General features: G+C 48.9%; 1 protein-coding gene across 1 annotated transcript; it reads left to right on the top strand.

The window, feature by feature from the left end:
• Positions 1-3,176: 3,176 nt before the first annotated feature.
• Positions 3,177-17,280, top strand: SLC25A33 (solute carrier family 25 member 33). Its single transcript, XM_054647911.2, has 7 exons — positions 3,177-3,376; positions 9,594-9,773; positions 12,058-12,135; positions 13,139-13,239; positions 14,003-14,069; positions 15,337-15,617; positions 16,720-17,280. The coding sequence occupies exons 1-7, from the start codon at positions 3,327-3,329 to the stop codon at positions 16,920-16,922; spliced, it is 960 nt and encodes a 319-aa protein (XP_054503886.1). The 5' UTR covers positions 3,177-3,326; the 3' UTR covers positions 16,923-17,280.
• Positions 17,281-18,816: the final 1,536 nt, after the last annotated feature.

Genomic DNA, 18,816 nt, shown 5'->3' with positions numbered 1-18,816 from the left:
GCTTGGTCCCTGAGCTCACTCCTGAATGGGGTCCAGGTAGCTCCTTTTGCCTCAGCTGCTCCTCCTGAGCCCTGGATCTCTGACTCTGCTCCCATCTGTTTCCCATTAATCCCAGTCCTGCCTGCAGAGGAGCTTGCTGTGGTGATGGAGGGAAGATGATTCACATGAGGGGATGCTGCCACTCTGCTCCATTGATCCCCTTTTAATCCTCCAAAAATCAGGATTCTTTCTGCCTATATCTGACAATATCCCCTATATCTGACAGTATCCCCTATATCTGACCATGCACCCTCTGTTTGGCTCTTTGGGCTGCATTTGCACTGCACTGCCAGGGATGCAGGAGCTCTGCTCACCCTGCAGGCCCTGGCCTCATCCCTGCCTGCTCCTCCTGTGCCTCATCACCCACATGGGAAACAGGAGGAGTCAGCAACCACCCTGCAGAATGGGGGACAGGAGGAATTCAAGCTGTGTGCATTTGCTTCACAGCCTCAAATCACCCAAAGTACTCCCAACAGGACTTTGCTGACAGAATAGCCCATGATGTGTCCCCTCACTGTGTTCTTGGGTGCTACACAGTCTTCATCATGCCTTTGGATATTCCCTTGGACATGCATGCCTCCCAGGGCTGCTCCCAAAATCTGAGCAGTGACCCCAGCTGCTCTGAGGGCAGATGAGTGCCGTTTATCAGGATGTGCATCACCACCAGAGAGATTCCTGTGGTGGCAGGGATGCACTTGGGAAGAGTGAGAGCCCCCACAGACAGCAGACTCCTGTCACCAGGGGCTTGGGCTGCTCTGAGCTCAGACCTTCAGTGTTTCCAGGAAGGAAACAGAATTCCTCATGCTCCTGCTTGACTGTGTGGCTGGTTTCTATTTGATGCCAGAAAATAGCAGGGTTTCAGACCCCTATCTGTTGTTTTGGACTACTTTACTAATATTTCACCTAACTCAGGGCTGGAGACAGATGTGCTACAGGAATGTCAGACCCAGCTCCAGCTGCAGTCAGTGGAAAAAGAGGAACTGCCTTGAGTGGGAGCTGGACTGGGACCTGAAACAGTGAGTGCAGTGGTGCTGCAATGCCTTTCATCTCAAAGACACTGGGTGAGATCCAGGCTGTGCTGGTAATGCTTGGGAAGCTGCCAGCAGCTAATGATGTGGAACAAGCTGGTGACTCCTTGCTCCAGTTTGTAGGAAGCCACCAGACAAAACAAGGCCCAGGAATAGCCAGCTCGAGCCTTTCCTGGTTGGGTTCCTGCTGCACTGGCATGGCAGAAATTCAGGAACTTCCCCTGATGTGGCTCCTGCGGTGTCTGATCTGTGGAGGCCACAGTGCTCTGTGCACATTTGTCCTGATGAAATTCCCTAGAAATGCTCAGCAGGCTGTACCAGCAGTGTCTGGAGCACAAGAGTTTTCCCAGATCTGGCCCATTCTGCTCTGAGAACTCTGATCTTTCTCAGCATGACACAGAACCTGCCCTGCTCTGGTTTCCCTGCAGCTCCTGCAGCTCCCAGGGGTGAGGGGATGGAGGAGCTCAAACCCTGCATGGCTGAGGGAGAGATTGATTCTCCAGCAATGTCCCTCTGGAAGGGCAGCATGTGGGGGACTGGACAGTCCATACCCAGCCCAGCGTGGGATCAGGACCAGGAATGGCAATGGGCAAGGGGGGCATTCCATGCACAGCACAGCTGTACAGCTGCTGAGGCTGGGCAAGCAGCTACGAGCAAGCACAGCTCCTCATCCCACCTGGCCAAGGACAAGGAAAATCAAGGTGATGATGCCCGGGAAGCTGGGAGAACTTTTGCTGTCTGGCTCAAACAAAGAGTGCAATGGCTTTGTGTGCCATGGCTTCAGAGAAATCTGAGCTTTTTACAGCTGATCTCTCCTTGCAGACGTGTTTGGTGAGGGGGAACAGGAGCCACAAGGGAGCTCCTTCAGAGTCATTTAGGCATTTCCAGGCAAAGGTACAGCCAGGCTGCCCAAGATCAATTCTGTGCCCAACCCCTGCAGCTCCCGGGCGGTTCTGCTGCGAACGCTGCTCCTGCAGTGCTCTCTGCTGGGGAAGGAGCTGCCGAGCATCCTGCCGAGGATCCTGCCCGGCATCCTGCCGAGGATCCTGTCCTGCAGCCCGGTGACGAGCGCTGTGCCTGGGGAATGTGTGCAGCACCCGGCCCAGCCGTGCTAACCGGGCCGGAGCCGTGCGAACCAAGCTAGAGCCCTGCAAACCGGGCCGGAGCCGCTCTAACCGGGCCGGAGCCGCTTTAACCGGGCTGGAGCCGCTCTAACCGGGCTGGAGCCGCGCTGACCGGGCCGGAGCCGCTCTGACCGGGCCGGAGCTGCTCTAACCGGGCCGGAGCCGCGCTGCAGGAAGGAGCCCGGCCGGGGCAGAACAGGTGGCCCAGGGCTCAGTAACTGTTGCTGCTCTCTGCGAAGCGGTGCCCGGGCAGGGAGCGGCTGGGAGCACACCCGGGCCGGCCCCGGTGCGGACCCTGCGTGTCACACTGCTCCGTGGGCTCAGCGGGACAGTCACATCAGGGTCTGGCATTGCTTCCAGCGTGCTGCCGGCCATGGGGCGGGAGAGCTGACCCATAGCTCCCATCCCCAGAGCTCGGCTCACCCGCGGCTCGGGCTCGGTGCCGGAGCGGCGCTGCGGTCACCGCGGCACCGGGACACGGCCGGGACAGCGCGGCAGAGGGCGCTGCGGCAGAACCCGGCGGGAAAGGGACGGATTGGGTGGAAATGGGACAGTTTGGGTGGAAAAGGGATAGTTTGTGTGGAAAAGAGACCGTTTATGTGGAAAAGGGAACGTTTTGGTGGAAAATGAACCATTTTCGTGGAAAAGGGATCGTTTTGGTGGAAAAGAGACAGTTTTGGTGGAAAAGGGATCGTTTTGGTAATAAAGGGACCGCTTTGGGTGGAAAAGGGACTGTTTTGGTGAAAATCTCGCAGTGAGCCGCGTGGAGCTGGCCTGGTGTGGCGCCTCCCTGCTGACCGGGTGTTCTTTATCCACAGCGCGCCCCACACAAAGCCTGCGGCTGCTCTACCGGCGCTGTAACACCTCCCAGTAACCTGCACCTCGTCCCTAAACATTCCCGGCAGGTTTGGGATTAGATGATCCCTAAAATGATTTTATTTATGTCTTCGGCTGCCCCGTGACGTCAAGGAGGGGGCGGTGTCTCCCTGCAGTGACGTCACGCGCGGCCGCCGGCCGCGCCCCCCGGCGGCGTCACGCGCGCGCGGCCCGTTCGGCGCGCGGCCCGGCGGTGACACCGGGAGCCGGCACCGCCCTGCCCTTCATCATCCTCATCCTCATCGTCCTCATCACCGCCATGGCGGGCGGCCCGCAGGAGAACACCTTGCTGCACCTCTTCGCCGGGGGGTGAGTGCGGGGCACCGGGGCAGGGCCGGGACCCGCTGTGCCCGGGCTACGAACACGGGCCGGGACCCGCTGTGCCCCCGGAACCGGGGCAGGGCCGGGACCCGCTGTGCCCGCGGGGTGGACACGGGCCGGGACCCGCTGTGCCCGGGGCACCGGGGCCGGGCCGGGGCCGCTGCCCTCAGCCGCCGCTCCGTTCCCCGCAGGAGGCGAGCGGGGCCTTTCCCGCCCCCGTTCCCGACCCCCGGGCCCTCCCGGGCCGCGCTGTCGCCACACGTGGCGGTGCTCGGTGACAAAGCCCGGCCCGGTCGGTGAATGACTCGGTACGTGGGATGCCGGCCCCAGTGCCCACGGCCGGGGGATGCCGGCCCGGTTCCCCACGGCCGGGGGATGCCCACGGCCCGGTTCCCCACGGCCGGGTGATGCCCACGGCCGGGTGATGCCCACGGCTGGGGGATGCCCACGGCCCGGTTCCCCACGGCCGGGGGATGCCCACGGCCCGGTTCCCCACGGCCGGGTGATGCCCACGGCCCGGTTCCCCACGGCCGGGGGATGCCCACGGCCCGGTTCCCCACGGCCGGGCCACAGCTCCGTGCTGCAGAGCGGGGCGAGTTCTGCCCAGCGATCCCGGGGTCACTCCGGCCTGCGGGAGCTCCAGCAGGGGAACAGGGGTGGAGAAGGTGCTGGCGCTTGTGGGTGAATGACCTGGCGTGGCACCCACTTCTGTTCTTGCTTCAAGGACTTGTATTGGGTTTGTTGTGTTAAAAGCTAAAAGTAACAGCCCTAACCCATAAACCACCAACCAGAAACCCTTCGAAAATTAAATTATTGCAGTTATTTTAATAGTAGTCTAGGAAGATAATTGTACGGCGTAAATTAGGTTTTAATCATCTGCTTGCAGATTAAGTGCACTTTTGGCCTTGTCAGAAATACTTTATTTCAGTTTTTTAACAGCTTAATTATCTAAGTAATAGACTATTCCTTAGTGCTTGTCAGCTGACAGTAATTAGGAAGCCAACATGAAACCTGTTGTTAGCTTAAATATGTCTGATAGTAGATCATTGGTTTTTCTGTTGCTTAACAGGATACTTCTGTTTCCTCTGACATGTCCCTGGAGTAAAAGGTTTATTTAATATAATATTAAACCAAACAAATCTTGAGTTTTTCAGAGACACTGCCCTTCTGCTGGCCTGAATGCTCTGTCCCCTCTGCCTCCCTCACTTACATCAGAGCAGTACCTGGAACCTGGGACAGAAGCTGGACCTGGGTGTACTCGTGGAATTTGTTTGGATAGTAACAGCGCCCATCCAGAGCTCCTGCTGTCCTCATGTAACTCCTCAGACTATAAATAAATAGGAATTTTAAACTCATCAGTGTTTTAATCTAGTTCTGGGAAGCCAGCATCTTCCTTGGTGATTTATTGTGCCCCTGCCTTCTGCAGGGATCCCAGTACTCTGTTCAGTTGTGAAGTGGTTTATGCAGAGAAAGTAAAAGGAACCCATTCACTTGAAATAATTTTGATAGAGGCATTGTTGGTATTGTGATGGTTTTCTGGGAAGGTGGGGATGGGCTGTGGTGTCAGATTAAAAAGTGATTCCTATCTCTGTGTTTGCACAAAGCAGGCAGGCCAGCCTTAGACAGTCTGAGGGGCCAGAATAGAATGTTTGGCACTTCAGAGGCTGCGAGTGATGAAATGCACCTGAGTGTTGCACAGTGCTCTCCAGCCTGTTGAAATAGATGGTTTCCTATTAACCAGGTTATTCAGGCAGACAGACTCGTTGGCCCTTTAGTTTCTGTTAGTTCCTTTCCAGGCTTCCAGCAGCACCAGCAAGCCAAGAGTCCTGGTGGGGCTGTGGTGGGATTGTGGCTCTGAGGGCGTTCAGGGGCAGCAGGGACAGTGATGCCCCAGTTGCACAACAGACACGAGGGTGTTTACAGCTCAGGGCTCCTGTTTCCCTGCTGAAGTTGGTGCAGTCGTTGCTTGTTTTTGTTTGGGAAAAGCTGGATTCCATGTTGCCTTCCCAGCTGGAGGAATGCTGGTTACTCCAGAGATTTTCTAAGACGTGGGAGTGTTCAGCAATGTGCTGATGCTGACAAACAGTTTGGGAGATGTTTCCACCTGTGAAGTGGAGAGGAGCAGTGTTCACCTGAAGATGTTTGTGTGGTCCAGGACTGGGAGTTGTGCTGGGATTGACTGTCCCACCCTGCTCCTGGTTCAGGCTCCTGTGCATTCCCTACCTCATTAACAGTGTGGCAGCTCAAGGAGCACAGGAATAGCTACACCTGGTAACAACGTGATTAGGTGGAAATGGAATGAATGGTTAATAGCATTAAAGCATTAGGAACAGTCTGTATTGCTCTGAAACTCAGTTTCTTTAGCATCTGAGAATGCAGAGGCTTGTTTTGTTCACAGTTTGGATGATGCAGTAATGAAATATCAAAGGTGGAACCTGCTTTGCTGTTTCAGGTGTGCGTGTCAGAGAGCATGTGGCATGTTTTAGAAAATCAATATAATATCAAATACGAGCCAAATGTGTCAGGCTGGTTCTGAGCTGTGATTGCTGTAACCAGGCAGCTCCATCATCTTTGTGACCTTGGTGGAGTCAGTGGTGCTCTGCTGGAAGGACTTTGTTCTGCAGGACTTCCTTTAACATTCAGGTTGGCTTGATATTTGTATTAAGAATATTGCTCAGTAATTAAATCTAGGACTGATGAAGTAAGCCTTAATTAAGATTCTTGGCATCTCTATCAGCTGTGCTAGTGGGTGCTGAGAGTTTGTTTCAAATGCAGGTCATTGATACTTTGGGGGTGGACTCTGTACAGATAGAAACCTGGCAGCAGGAGAAAAATGGGAATTGGATTCTGATGTGTGTGTCCTCTGCATGTTTTTTAAACATTGCTCTCTTTATGGAAGTAAATGATTTTTCTTCAGCTGTTAATAGGGAGTACATTCTGTATCACCATGTTTGACCTGTTGAAAACACTCTGCTGTGGTGTTTTGTTTCCAGGGGGTTTCTGTGCTGTTCACCAAGGACAGATTTAGGCACTGTTTGAGGATTTTTGCAAGAGCCTTGTGCAGTGAACACTGCATTAACATCTCTGGAGCTGTTGTGCTGCACTGATGCAGCAAAAAACCCTGACTCACAGTGTGAAGGCTTGCAGGTTTTGCCTTGATTGCAGCTCACCATTTTCCCAAATCAAATTTATCCTGCTTCATACCCCTGAGTGTTTCAGGGTCTGTGGCTGTTTATGCAGCTGAGGTTGTTTGTAGGCATTTGGGACACCCTAGGAATACAAAGTGTTTCTTCTGTGCACAGTGTGTTTGTTGTTTTTCAGGCACCTTCCCAGGGGATGATGTGTGGGAATCCCATGCAAAGGAAAATCATCTCATCTGAAAAAAACTGCCCAATACATCAAAGTCCTTACTTGAACTATCTGCAGTGTGTTTCTATTTGGGACATAATGTGTGCACCCTGGTGACACTCTGAGAATTGCTGTTAGATAAGGGTTTTTTTTTTCTTAAATGTTCCACTGACAACATAAACTCTGAGCTGTTCAAACTGGTGTTGCAGATACTAACTTGTCATGCTGGGTATCAGAGGATTATATATGCATTAGCAGAAGTACTTAAATATTAAAGGCTGCATAGATTAACTGGATTATCTGACTAAAAGGCTGAAAGGCAAGGAGTGGGCTAGGAAGGCAAGAAGACAGCTGATGTGGGAGAGAATATGCCAGAGAGGCTAAAAAATTGTGGGGCAAGGAGTCACTAGACTGAGCAGCTGGTAGTTCTGAAACAGAAAATAAAGTTTCAGGTTATGAATTTATGACTTGTTACTGTCCAAGCATTGTTTCATGTGAAATAAATGGGGACTGAGGACTGAAGACACAGTAGTGGAGCATTGGTAGATAAAGGAGTTGGGAATTAAGGCAATCCAATCACCTTGACGAGGTTCCCCAGACTTGTGGTTGCTCTGGAGCCTGTTGATTAGTCAGGAGTTAATTGCACATATGTGTGTCTGTATTGGATAGACACAGCTGGAAAGGCAGCAGTGGGGGGGGCCCTGAAAACACCTTCTGTCCCAGGTAATGTCTGAGCTGTGGGAGCAGGAAAGGCTTTGCTGGAGAAGCCATTGCTGATGGGCCTCTTTCCCTTGAAATGTCATTTCAGAAAAGGGCGAGAGGCACCCGACCAAAGAGAGAAGGATGAGCTGAAGCCATTTCCTCCTGAGCTGTGTGGAGCCACAGAGGGCTCAGCTCCAAGCCCTCCTTCAGTACACACAATAATCAGAGGCTGATAAGGTCTGGGTGTCTCAGAGCCAGATGACACAATTCCAGCTGCTGTGGGCTGAGTTCATGATCAGCTCAGTGACTGCAGTCAACATTCAAAAGCTCTCAGAGGGATGAAGGCAAAGCTCTTTCTTTCAGTGTCTGTCACTGTGCACGGGTGGATTGTCCCTAGTTTAGGTTTCCATCCCTCTCAGCAAGGAAGAGGAACTGAACAATGCTGTTAAATCACATTACCAGTCTCCATGAAAGCAGTTTCTTCTGGTGGGTGCGTTTGCATTTGAAAAGGACAGTTTGGGCTTGTACTTGGACAGAATCTTGCAGAACCTGAAGGCTGTGGTGAGGAAGTTGTGCTCCCTGGGGTCTGTCTGGGCTGTTCTTTGGAACTGTTGAAGAACCTGGAGCTCTGTGGCTGCACAGCCTGGGTGGCCACGCTGTTAATGCACCTCTGGGGCTTTGGCAGAGAATGGTTTCTGTTCATATAAAACACATTGGTTCAGCAGGCAAAATAACCTGCATTCACGGGCTGGTGTGCATCCACAGCTTGGATCTTTCTGCCATTCTTTCATTGCCCTCTCCCTGTGTTTAAAACAAGATTCTCCTAGTAAGGTAGTTATGTCTGGAAGGGGCTTTAGAAAATACCCACTAATGCCTTTATTAATGGCCTTCTGTGGATCTCTGTTCCCAAATTAGTGCTTGCAATGTGGGGTTTTGTACACAAGAAAAAGGGTACAGTTATTTTTTAAAATTCATCTTCCTTTCATGGAAAACTACCAAAATTGCAATTTCACATGAACATCACAGAGATTTAAGTTGTTGACCCCTGGTGTTTTCTAAGGAAAGTCATAAACACAGGTTTCTGAAGCAATCACATGCTTTGACATTTGTGCAAACAAAGGAAATATTTCCTAGCTGGTTCAGCTGTAGTAAATACCCTTGCAAGAAACCCAAAATACTTACTGAAGTCTTCCTAAATCCCAGTGTGTTTGAGCAATAAAATGTAGATATATTACGTTTTAGCCAACCTCAGCATTATGTTTAATCATGAAGTTTGCCAGAAGGAACATTCAATTACCTAAGAGGAACAGCAGCAGAGAGAGAAATAGTTTGACCAGTCACTTTCCAGATCACTGATAAAAATTAAAATTAGGACTCATACACTTTATATTCTTGCCCAATGTGCTTTTTTTTGAGGCTCAGTCTGATTGTATTAAGATGAATATATGCCTATTATAGGGTCATGTGTGTATAATATTTCATTTTTGTCCCTCTGTTATCAGAGTATGGGAGGTCTGTTCTTCAGGAGCCTTTCTGCCCTGTTATTCTGTTTGCAAACCCTCCTCCTCATCCTTGCTGCTTCCTTCCCTCCTTCCCCCCTAAAAGTTGATATCCATTGTTTTTAAAAGTGCCTGGCCTAGTGTAGTTTTGATACTTGCTACTTCTGAAGGCAGTTCTTTAATCGTAAGTACTGAAATGGTGAAGAATTTTGTTATTTTTTTCATTCTGTAGCGTCCTAATCCCCAGTGGCTTGTTCTCCTCTGGCAGCTTCCTGCTTCCCATAAGAAAAATCCATGCAAGGCTGTGTCTGATTTAGGACAGCAGCCTCTGAGAGATGGATGCCATGGAAGTTTTTACAGGCAGAGCTCCCAGGTCCTGGCAGGACGTGGGAGCAGCCACTGGGCCCCTGACCCCGCGAGCAGTCAGGGATGTTTGTTGGTGTTGGAAACACCTTTGTGTTTACCAGTCCCATCCCTACCCAGGTCCCTCCCCCAGGGCATGGGCACAGTCTGCCCTGCCTGGTGCCAGAGCTGCCTGTTTGTCCGGTGTGCAATAACCAGAGCAGCCTTCAGACCTCATTTCTGTGCTGTGCTTCTGCACATCCCTGCAACAACCCCTGTCACATTCTGCCTTCTCTTTGAATTGTACTTTGCAGGTGTGGAGGAACAGTTGGAGCCATCTTTACCTGTCCCTTAGAGGTGATAAAGACGAGGCTTCAGTCTTCAAAGCTGGCCTTCAGGACTGTCTACTACCCCCAGGTGCAGCTGGGGACCATCAGTGGGGAAGGAATGGTCAGGCCAACATCTGTGTCCCCTGGGCTCTTCAGTGTTCTCAAGTGAGTGCTGCTCCTCCTCCCGTTCACCATTCCCAGTTCCACTTCACTAAAACATAATGTCCTGTGGGGGTCCTGGGGGCTTTACCCTTCTCAGCTGTGGCTGCTTACTGAGCTCTCCTCTGCTGTTAGCTGCTGTCTTTGCTGATCATTGTTATGCATCAACCCTGGCTGTACCTGTCTTGGTCTCTGCTAAAAACCTTGAGTGGTTCAGACTGCAATGTTTGATGCTCTAGCTGCTCCCTTTCAGATGTGTGCCCATAAAGAAGAGGAAATGTGAAATTATCAAACAGCTGCTCAAAGTTCCACCAGCATCTATGACAATCTCAGCTCCTGTATGTTAATAGCAAAGCACCATGGATTTATGGTCAGCCCTCCTGCAGAAGGATTGAGTTTGTTTGGCTGCTTGGGCAGCCCAGGGTGATGCAGAGGTCCTGCTGAGATCAGGTGGCAGGAGTGCCAAGGAAAATACTGCCCAGCAGTGCGAGCTGAATGATTTTATGTAAGGCCAGCACGCCTGGCAGGCTGCCTGGGGAGAAGCTGCACAGTTATATAACACTGGAGTGCTAATTCAAATTCTCTGCAGAGCTCTCTGGCTGGAGTCATTCTGGGACTTGAGTTTCTGTATTGTAAACAGCCTGCTCTCCCCTGCCAAACATTTCTTTGTCTACTCAGAGGTGAGTCTAGAGCAATTCGTGACTGAATGCATGAGGCAGTGCCAGTTGCTTTGATTTTAATGCCCTTTCCTTTGCTGTCTTTTCACATTGCAGCACTGGACTTTAGGCAGCTGTAACTAAAGAAAGTGAAAACTTTTGAGGCAGAAAGATCTTAATTCATCCTCTGGGCCCATCCTTTTCTGGGATTGTCTTTTTATTTTTAGAGAGAGAAGAAATGGTTTAAAATGGGTCAGCCTTTTAATATATTTATTAAGCTCATTAAGTTTGGTGACTGGGATCTTGATTTAATTTCACTTCAGGAATTGCTTAGCTGTGTGTATTGCCAAGCTTTCAACCTGATTACTTTAGATGCTTGAGAAGTGAAAGCAAAGTATTTCTGCTGTCATTCCCTTGCAGGCAGCATCTGTGAGGAGCAGATAATGCTATTGATAATGACCTGAGAAAATACAAATGTTTGAAGGAAGAAGTGAAGTTCAGTCTCTTGCTTTTACCCTTTCAGCCCTTTCTCAGTCCTGATCATTGCCAAACTGGACATGACTTGGACATGGTTTGGGAAAATTGTATGGCTAAGGAAGGAGCCCTGCCAGTAAAATTGCTCTGAGAGAGTTAAAGGTGTTAAGTATGAAAGCCTTGACTGCTGTAAATAGAAGGAAAGCAGGTACCCAGAGGGCAGGTTCAGGCTGCTGCTGATAGAAAGCACTCCAGAAGGGCAGGCTGGTTTTGTCTAATCCATTTAGGATTCTGATGAGTTAGCCCAGCTGGAAGCTGCAGTCGTGACTGTTAAGTGACAAAGAACAAGTAGTTGGTGGATGTGTCTCCTTGGAAACACTCAGCCCTGGAGTTTATACAGAAAGTTCAGCTCTGCTGCAGAAAACAAAAGTGTTCCAGAAGCTCCTCCTGTCAAATGAGGTTGGGCTGGAATCTGTGGGGAGCACTCTGAGCAGTGCCAGTGACCTGGAGAGCAAACTGTGAAAGGCTGGAGAGCAAACTGTGAAAGGCTGGCAGCTCCAGAGGGTGCAGTGCACACCCACAGAGCCCAGAGCCACCCAGAATTGGAATTTCTTGCCTGCTCTTCCCAGGGTGAGCTCGGTGAAGAGAGCTGCTGTGGCAGACTGTGCACTCCCACTGTTTGTAGAGGGGTTGCCACACTCAGCTTTCCTGGGGGGAAAAGCACATCCCTAGGTAACTGTGAAAGGAAGAAGGGTTGCTTTTTCCATTCCTCTGTAAGGACTGTATGGGAAGCAAACTTCTGAATAGCTTAGATACAGAGAACACTAAAAATACTCTTTGTTCATCAGAGTCAGCTATCACTGGCTTCTCCATGAAACTTTCATTCAATTCCTGACAGCTTTCAAAGAATGGAAATTATAACCTCATGCCATTTGACACCAATTTGCCTGTAGAGCACTGAATTTTATGGTACAGTGGTTTTTACTCAGTATATAATTCCACTTATTTTGAAGTTTATCATGTAGATTAAAATCTAACAGCTCCACAAGTCATAGTCTTTGCTTTTGTGCAGTTCTTTTGGCTCTCTGCCCAAGAGAACAAGAAACTAACTTTTAACTCAAATACTGTCTTCTCCCTCCCTGTTTGTTTTTTGTTTTAAGGTCAATTCTGGAAAAAGAAGGACCAAGGTCACTCTTCCGAGGGCTGGGTCCAAACTTGGTTGGAGTTGCACCATCAAGGTAAATAGTTAAACTATTGCTAAAAGCCATGTTTAAGGTGCCAACACAAATGTTGCAGTGCATTTGTGATTCAAAATAATAGGTCATGAAGTTCTCCCTTCTGTAAACTGAGATTTGTGTCTGCAGTCTGCTCAGTGTACACATCAAGAAACACTGATAAAAATCTGGTTTACACTTCTATAACGCTGGAAGGTGCAGAGTAAATAAGGCACTTAAATGCCAACTATACTTAAGTTCCAAATCATTGCAAGAGCCACTTCTGAGCCTGAAAAGGAAGAGAAAGCAGTGCAGGAAAGTCTGTAGGTTAATAATTGCATTATTCTAATGTCCTGCTTCCCTTGGGACCCATAGCAGTGTCTGCCTAGGGAGTGGAGCTGCATGCCAGGGGACAGGAGTTGCTCTCTGGGCCTTGCTTGCCTAAATTCTTCTCAAATGAAGAACTGCAGCTGAGGGGGAAGGAGTCTCCTTGCTCCCAGCCAGCCCCAGAAGGGGTGTGTGTCCCTCTCTCAGCAGCACCAGCGTTTGTCTTGTTCTTGGAAGGGCTGAAGATCTGTCTAGGAAATGATAAAACTCATTAGTACTTTGGATACTGGCAGATGTTCTCTGCCTGAAACTGAACCAGTTAGAACCAGTTTTCCAGTCAGAAAGGAACCTCTGGCCTCTTGCCTGGTAGGTGGGGTGTCCCCACAAAAGCAGGGAATGCTGTTTCTGCACAGGTACCCTCTGCAGCAGGGTTCTGAATGCAGGGCTCTGCTTTTCCATGCAACCACTCATGCTGCCTCCCACAGCAAAATATTCCTGCCCTGTGGGTGTCAAGTCAAACTGTGGCACTGTAGTGTAAGGGAAGAGAGAAAACAAACCCCCTGTGTCCATGCAGATGGAAGTAGTCATGTGGAGGCCTCCTCAGAGAGCTGTGGTTTTCAGGGGGCTGGGAAAAGAACAGTAATTGTCTCCTTTGACATTGTCTGTTTTACAATGCTTTTCTTCTTTTCTACCCCCACAGAGCTGTCTATTTTGCCTGCTACTCCAAAGCCAAAGAGCAGTTTAACAGCATGTTTGTGCCCAACAGCAACATTGTGCACATCTGTTCTGCAGGTTCTGCAGGTGAGTGTTTGTAATTCCTAGAACAGAGGCCAGTGTGTGGTAGGTGCTGAAAATGTGCCCTTAATCTGGGTTGGTACATGCCAAAACCCAGGAGTTTGTTAGCTCCTAGCTGGCCTTGTCTACAGAGGAGCTGTTTTTCTGTTCAGCACAGAAATATTTCTAGATTGTTGTTTACTAACTTAGGATGTTTTTTCCTACTGCAATGCTCTGGTCATCTCTCTTAATGCAAGGAAAAAATATTCGTAAACACCATTAAACTTCTGATACTGCTTTTGCCAAATTGTTTCAGGATGTTGTATTTTTCCTACCAGGCTGGGAAAAATAGTTTGTTCTTGTAGGAAAAATACTGCAGAAGAGCTCCCCCAGTTCAATCATCAGTCACCAGAGTGGTCACTAAAAATAATCATTCCCTAAGTAAGCTCTTAATTAGGGGTGGGTTCTGTTAATGAGCAGCTCAATGGCACCACCTACAGCCCTGGGGAACACGAGTCCAGTTCAGGTTTGTGTCCCCACGGGTTTCCTTTGAGCTGGAATTCCAAATGCAGCCAGTAAGGCAGGGATCTGTCTGCAACAGCCCTTAGGAGCATGGCACACAAAATAGGTGCAAAAAGGAAGAATCCATGAGTTGATGCCTCCTGAATTTTAACATGAAATTGGAAGCTGTGCACCTGTGTGGCTTTTGAAAGTGTCTCTGCACAGGGTGTAAGGTTCATGGCAATCCAATGGCCTGGCTTCAGCTGCACTTGTGGTCGTGTTTTTTCAGCCTTTATCACAAATTCCCTGATGAACCCTATATGGATGGTGAAAACAAGAATGCAGCTGGAACGGAAGTGAGTGACTGAGGGGGGGAATGGGAGCCTCTGGGTGGCCACAGCAGCCTCTGGAAAACTGAACCATCATGGTTTTACTCATGGCTCTTTGTATTTTGATAGGTCTTGCCCAGTTTTTCCCTAACTCTCAGTTCCACCTTTCAAGCCATGTTTCTGTGTGGTCAGACTAAAAGTTCATGTTCTGTGTGTCTTTCTTCAGTTTGGTGCACAGAAACTATTGAGAAGGATGTGGGAATTGCCTTGAGTGCTGGGTTAGGTTCAGCCTCTGGTTTCACTGTAAATCTTTAGTTTAGCATAGCATTATTTCTCTGTGTTGCTTACAGAATCCTCTGGGGTTGAAGATGAGGATAAATGTGTTGATGAGGACAGAAGGTTGTGGTACAGCAGTGGTAGAAGCTGTGGAAGGGCCATGAGAGCTAAGTGGGAGGCTGAGCAGAGGGTGAAGTCTGTGTCCCTTTGGGCAGCATCACCTGCACTGGCCCCAGGTCAGACAGGTGGGGTCTCAGGAGGCTGTAAAGGGTGCTGCCTTCAAACTGGGATGAACACACAGCAGTTTATTTCATATAACTGCCTACAAGCAATAAGGATCTGCTGCAGTGCTTTAATGTTCTTTTGCATCATGTTACTGTTAACCACACATCCAGAAGACAGAGGGAATTTGACAGCAATTTCTTTTAGTTGAATGCTTCACGGTCACTGGTGGATATCAAAGCAATAAGGGACTCTGCTAATAACCTGACTGCTTAGAATGGAAATTCCTTCCTGCAAGGACATGCTAGGTCAGATTAAAAGGATCTTATGAGGCACGACAACTTTATAAATAATTTATAAGACTTAATTCCAGCACTTTGCAGGGTGGCACCTCTGAACTGAGTGCTGCCTCTTAAAATGAAGGATCATGTCTCATGCAGCAGGACTTCTGTCTCTTGGCCTGCTGAAGATGGCTTTAAATGGAATCACCAGTTTGACACAAAGCTGTGTGTCTTCAGTGCTTATTGTCTTTTAAGGCCTTGCTGTGAACTGTGACAGACTAGATTGAACTGAGCTGAAGGAAATATGAGTATATATTAGTGAAGTAGCAAAGCCAAGTGTGCACTCTTAACATTGTAGTCCTGCTCTGTGCAGCTTTCCTAGGAGAATTTTGGAGTAAAACTTAGAGAACCATTTCCATAGCTATAAAAAGTATTGAAAGCCATAAGGGTTTTTTTTTTTTAATATTAATTCTTTTTCCTGACTCATGATATGTTCTGTTCTGTTTGTTTTGTAGAGTGAGGGGCTCCAAACCAATGAATGCTTTGCAGTGTGCTAGATATGTTTACCAGACAGAAGGTGTCCGTGGTTTCTATAGGGGCCTGACTGCCTCCTATGCAGGGATTTCTGAGACCATTATCTGCTTTGCTATTTATGAAAGTTTAAAAAAGCACTTAAAGGAAGTCCAGCTGCCCCCTTCCTCTAATGGGACCGAGAGGACCTCGACAAGCTTCTTTGGACTGATGGTTGCTGCTGCTGTTTCCAAGGGCTGTGCCTCCTGCATTGCTTATCCTCATGGTATGTTAACCCTTCCATTCGTGAGTGCCCTACAACAGCTGTTGCCTGGAATCTGAGACAAATGCAGGGTCTAGGGCTGTAAAACCCTTGGCTGTTTGAAGGGCCAAATCCATGTTACTGTGGCTTCTGCACAGTATTTACTGTGGCATTTTCAGTACTGGTCCCACTGTTCCTAGTGAGACATGTCCTTGGTGATTGGGACTTGCTGGTTCAAAAACAACTCAAAAGCCACCAAAAACTGATTGCCTAATGTTTCTGTTCTCCCTAGTAGCCTCAGCTGGGTAAGTACCCACAGCCTCTGGGATTCTGTGGTCAGGCTGTGGGAAGCACTTGGGCACTGAACAGTGTTAGTCTGTTTGGATAGATGTGAATGACATGGTTGTGTAGAAGGAGCAATATTGATTATGTGAGCATCAGTAAAGCATTTAGAGCTGTATTAGCTTCAATGACCCAATCATTCATTTATTCCACATGAAAGAGAACTGCTCTCTAACTGTCCCTCCTGCCTGGAGGGTGGTATGTCCAGGTTCCCTGGTGAACTCCCCTTTAACTCCCTCCTGCCTGGAGGGCAGTGTGCCCAGGGTTCCCTGGTGAACTCCCCTTTAACTCCCTCCTGCCTGGAGGGCAGTGTGTCCAGGTTCCCTGGTGAACTCCCCTTTAACTCCCTCCTGCCTGGAGGGCAGTGTGTCCAGGTTCCCTGGTGAACTCCCGTTTAACTCCCTCCTGCCTGGAGGGCAGTGTGCCCAGGGTTCCCTGGTGAACTCCCGTTTAACTCCCTCCTGCCTGGAGGGTGGTGTGCCCGGGGTTCCCTGGTGAACTCCCCTTTAACTCCCTCCTGCCTGGAGGGCAGTGTGCCCAGGGTTCCCTGGTGAACTCCCCTTTAACTCCCTCCTGCCTGGAGGGTGGTGTGCCCGGGGTTCCCTGGTGAACTCCTCTCTAACTCTCCCTCCTGCCTGGAGGGCAGTGTGTCCAGGTTCCCTGGCTGGCTGTGCCAGCTGGTGCAGAGGTTTCCCTGTCTCCCTGTCCCTGGGGTTTGCCCACAGGAGCTCTGCCTGTGCTGGCAGGTTTCTCTGGGTGACTGTGGGCTGTGTTCTGTGTGCAGAGGTGATCCGGACGCGCCTGCGGGAGGAGGGCACCAAGTACAAGGCTTTCCTGCAGACAGCACGGCTGGTGGCACGGGAGGAGGGCTACCTGGCCTTCTACAGAGGACTCTTTGCCCAGCTCATCAGGCAGATCCCAAACACAGCCATTGTCCTGTCCACCTACGAGCTGATTGTGTACCTCTTGGAAGACCACGCAAAGTAGCGGAGCCAAGGTTCCTGTTACAGACTGAAGACCAATTTCTTTACTGAACAAATAGTCCTTTAAGAGACTGTTGCAGGTGGCAGTGCTGGTGGAAACACTACAAGTCTGTGACCATCTGTGGATATTTCCTTTTGGACTCATGCTTTCTAAAAGGTCTCAAGTCATTAATGTTAATAGTTAATTATAATTTTTTTTAACTTGATAATTAAACTACTACTAAATTAAATGACAGTATTTAATTTAATTATATGTTTGTCCTTTTCCTTAAGCACAGCCATATGTGGTCAAGGAATGTACCTCATACTATCAAGTGATCTCTTGGACTGATGTTCATTAAAACTGTATTAAAACAGGAGAACTGGCTTGGACATTTGAAACTGCCTTCTTACAACTGGGTCATATTGCTTTTGAGCACTGTAATAGCCTAAGTACCCAAATCAGTTTGAGTAATTCTGGTTTTTTTTCAGGGTGCAACGTTCTGCATCGTTCACTGTGAACACCCTGGGGTGTTCCTCTGTTTTGAGGGAATGAACTGTGCACACCAGCATCTCTTAGAAAAGCCACTTGCACTGGCAATATGATGGTGGGAGGCTTTTAGCAAGAATGCAATTACAGTTCTGTGTCCCCTGTGCATTGGGGATACATGGCTATGGTAGTGGGGATGAACAGATCTGTCCTAGCTTTTGGACCTGGCTTTGGTGCAGGCCTGAGAGCACAAGGACAGTCAGTGACTGTGGCCTGGCTGCCTTGTGAGAGTTCCATGAGAGAAAGATTTTCAACAGTTCTCATGATACAATTCTTACCTTACCTTATAAATCAAATATCCTGCATACTTGAGATTAGTTCTTTCAGAAACATTGGAATATGCTTTCATTTTAAGTCTCTCCCCCCTTGTATTGCAGCAGCACCTTGTGACTAAAGTGTGGCACATGAATTACTAGTGCTGGTGCAGGATAACATTTTAGAACTCTCATGTAGGCAGGGGTTTTGCTTTGGCCTCACTCTGCCTGCTGTTCATTAGTGCCATTTGCTTTGGCAGCTGAGACAAACCCTGCAGCATCTGAGCCCAGCTTTGGCCTTCCCTGCAGTGACAACAACGAGCTGCTCATGGTGTGAGCAGCTGCTGAGCCTGGAGTGGAACCAGAGCTGTGGGCAGCTCTGAGTGCAGGGACTGCTCCCAGCAGAGATGGGAGACAGCCCTGGGGGAGTGGGAGCCTTTGAGCAGCTGGAGCTTCAGGTGGGGTTTGGTGGCAGAAATGGGATGGGCTGAAAACTGGATTCCAGCCTTGCTATTTGTTCCATAGAGCCCAGCTGATGACTGGTACTAGAGGTCAGGTTTGACATCAGTGTGATGTAGGAGCTTAGTGCACAGAGAGGAGAATGTGTGTGTACCTCATTATGAGGCAAAACTGCAAAAAATAACTGATTTCTATTATGTCCTGGAAATAACTTCTCACGTTCCTCCTAAGCTAAAATAGGAAACAGTTGAGTAAAAATTGACATGGCTTTTTTTTTATGGAGATGATGAGCAGCAGAAGCTTCAGACTCTGTATAGGAGATAAAACTGTAAAACAGTGTTTCTATTTTTGAGAACTAGGACACTTGTGCTGCTACTCTCAAACATTTTCTGAGATTTTCTTTCCTAAATTAGCATTCCTCTATACTTCCAGTGCACTAGCTCTCTTCTAAAACGTTAGTCAAATGTGTAGACTGCTGATGTCTTCTGAGATGAGGGAACTCCAGGCCTTTTGAGAAGTCTGGGATTTGGTAAGAGAGAAAGCAAGAGAAAGTGAGCAAAATTTTGTTTTGCCTAAATCTGATGGGAAATCAGGAATTCTGCAGGATTTTTGGTTTTGTCCTTTAAGCTTTGCTACCAATCCAGACAGAATTAGTC

Source organism: Agelaius phoeniceus, chromosome 24, assembly GCF_051311805.1.
Source record: "Agelaius phoeniceus isolate bAgePho1 chromosome 24, bAgePho1.hap1, whole genome shotgun sequence".
Taxonomy (NCBI): Eukaryota; Metazoa; Chordata; class Aves; order Passeriformes; family Icteridae; genus Agelaius; species Agelaius phoeniceus.
This window is presented reverse-complemented; position numbering and strand designations above follow the sequence as displayed.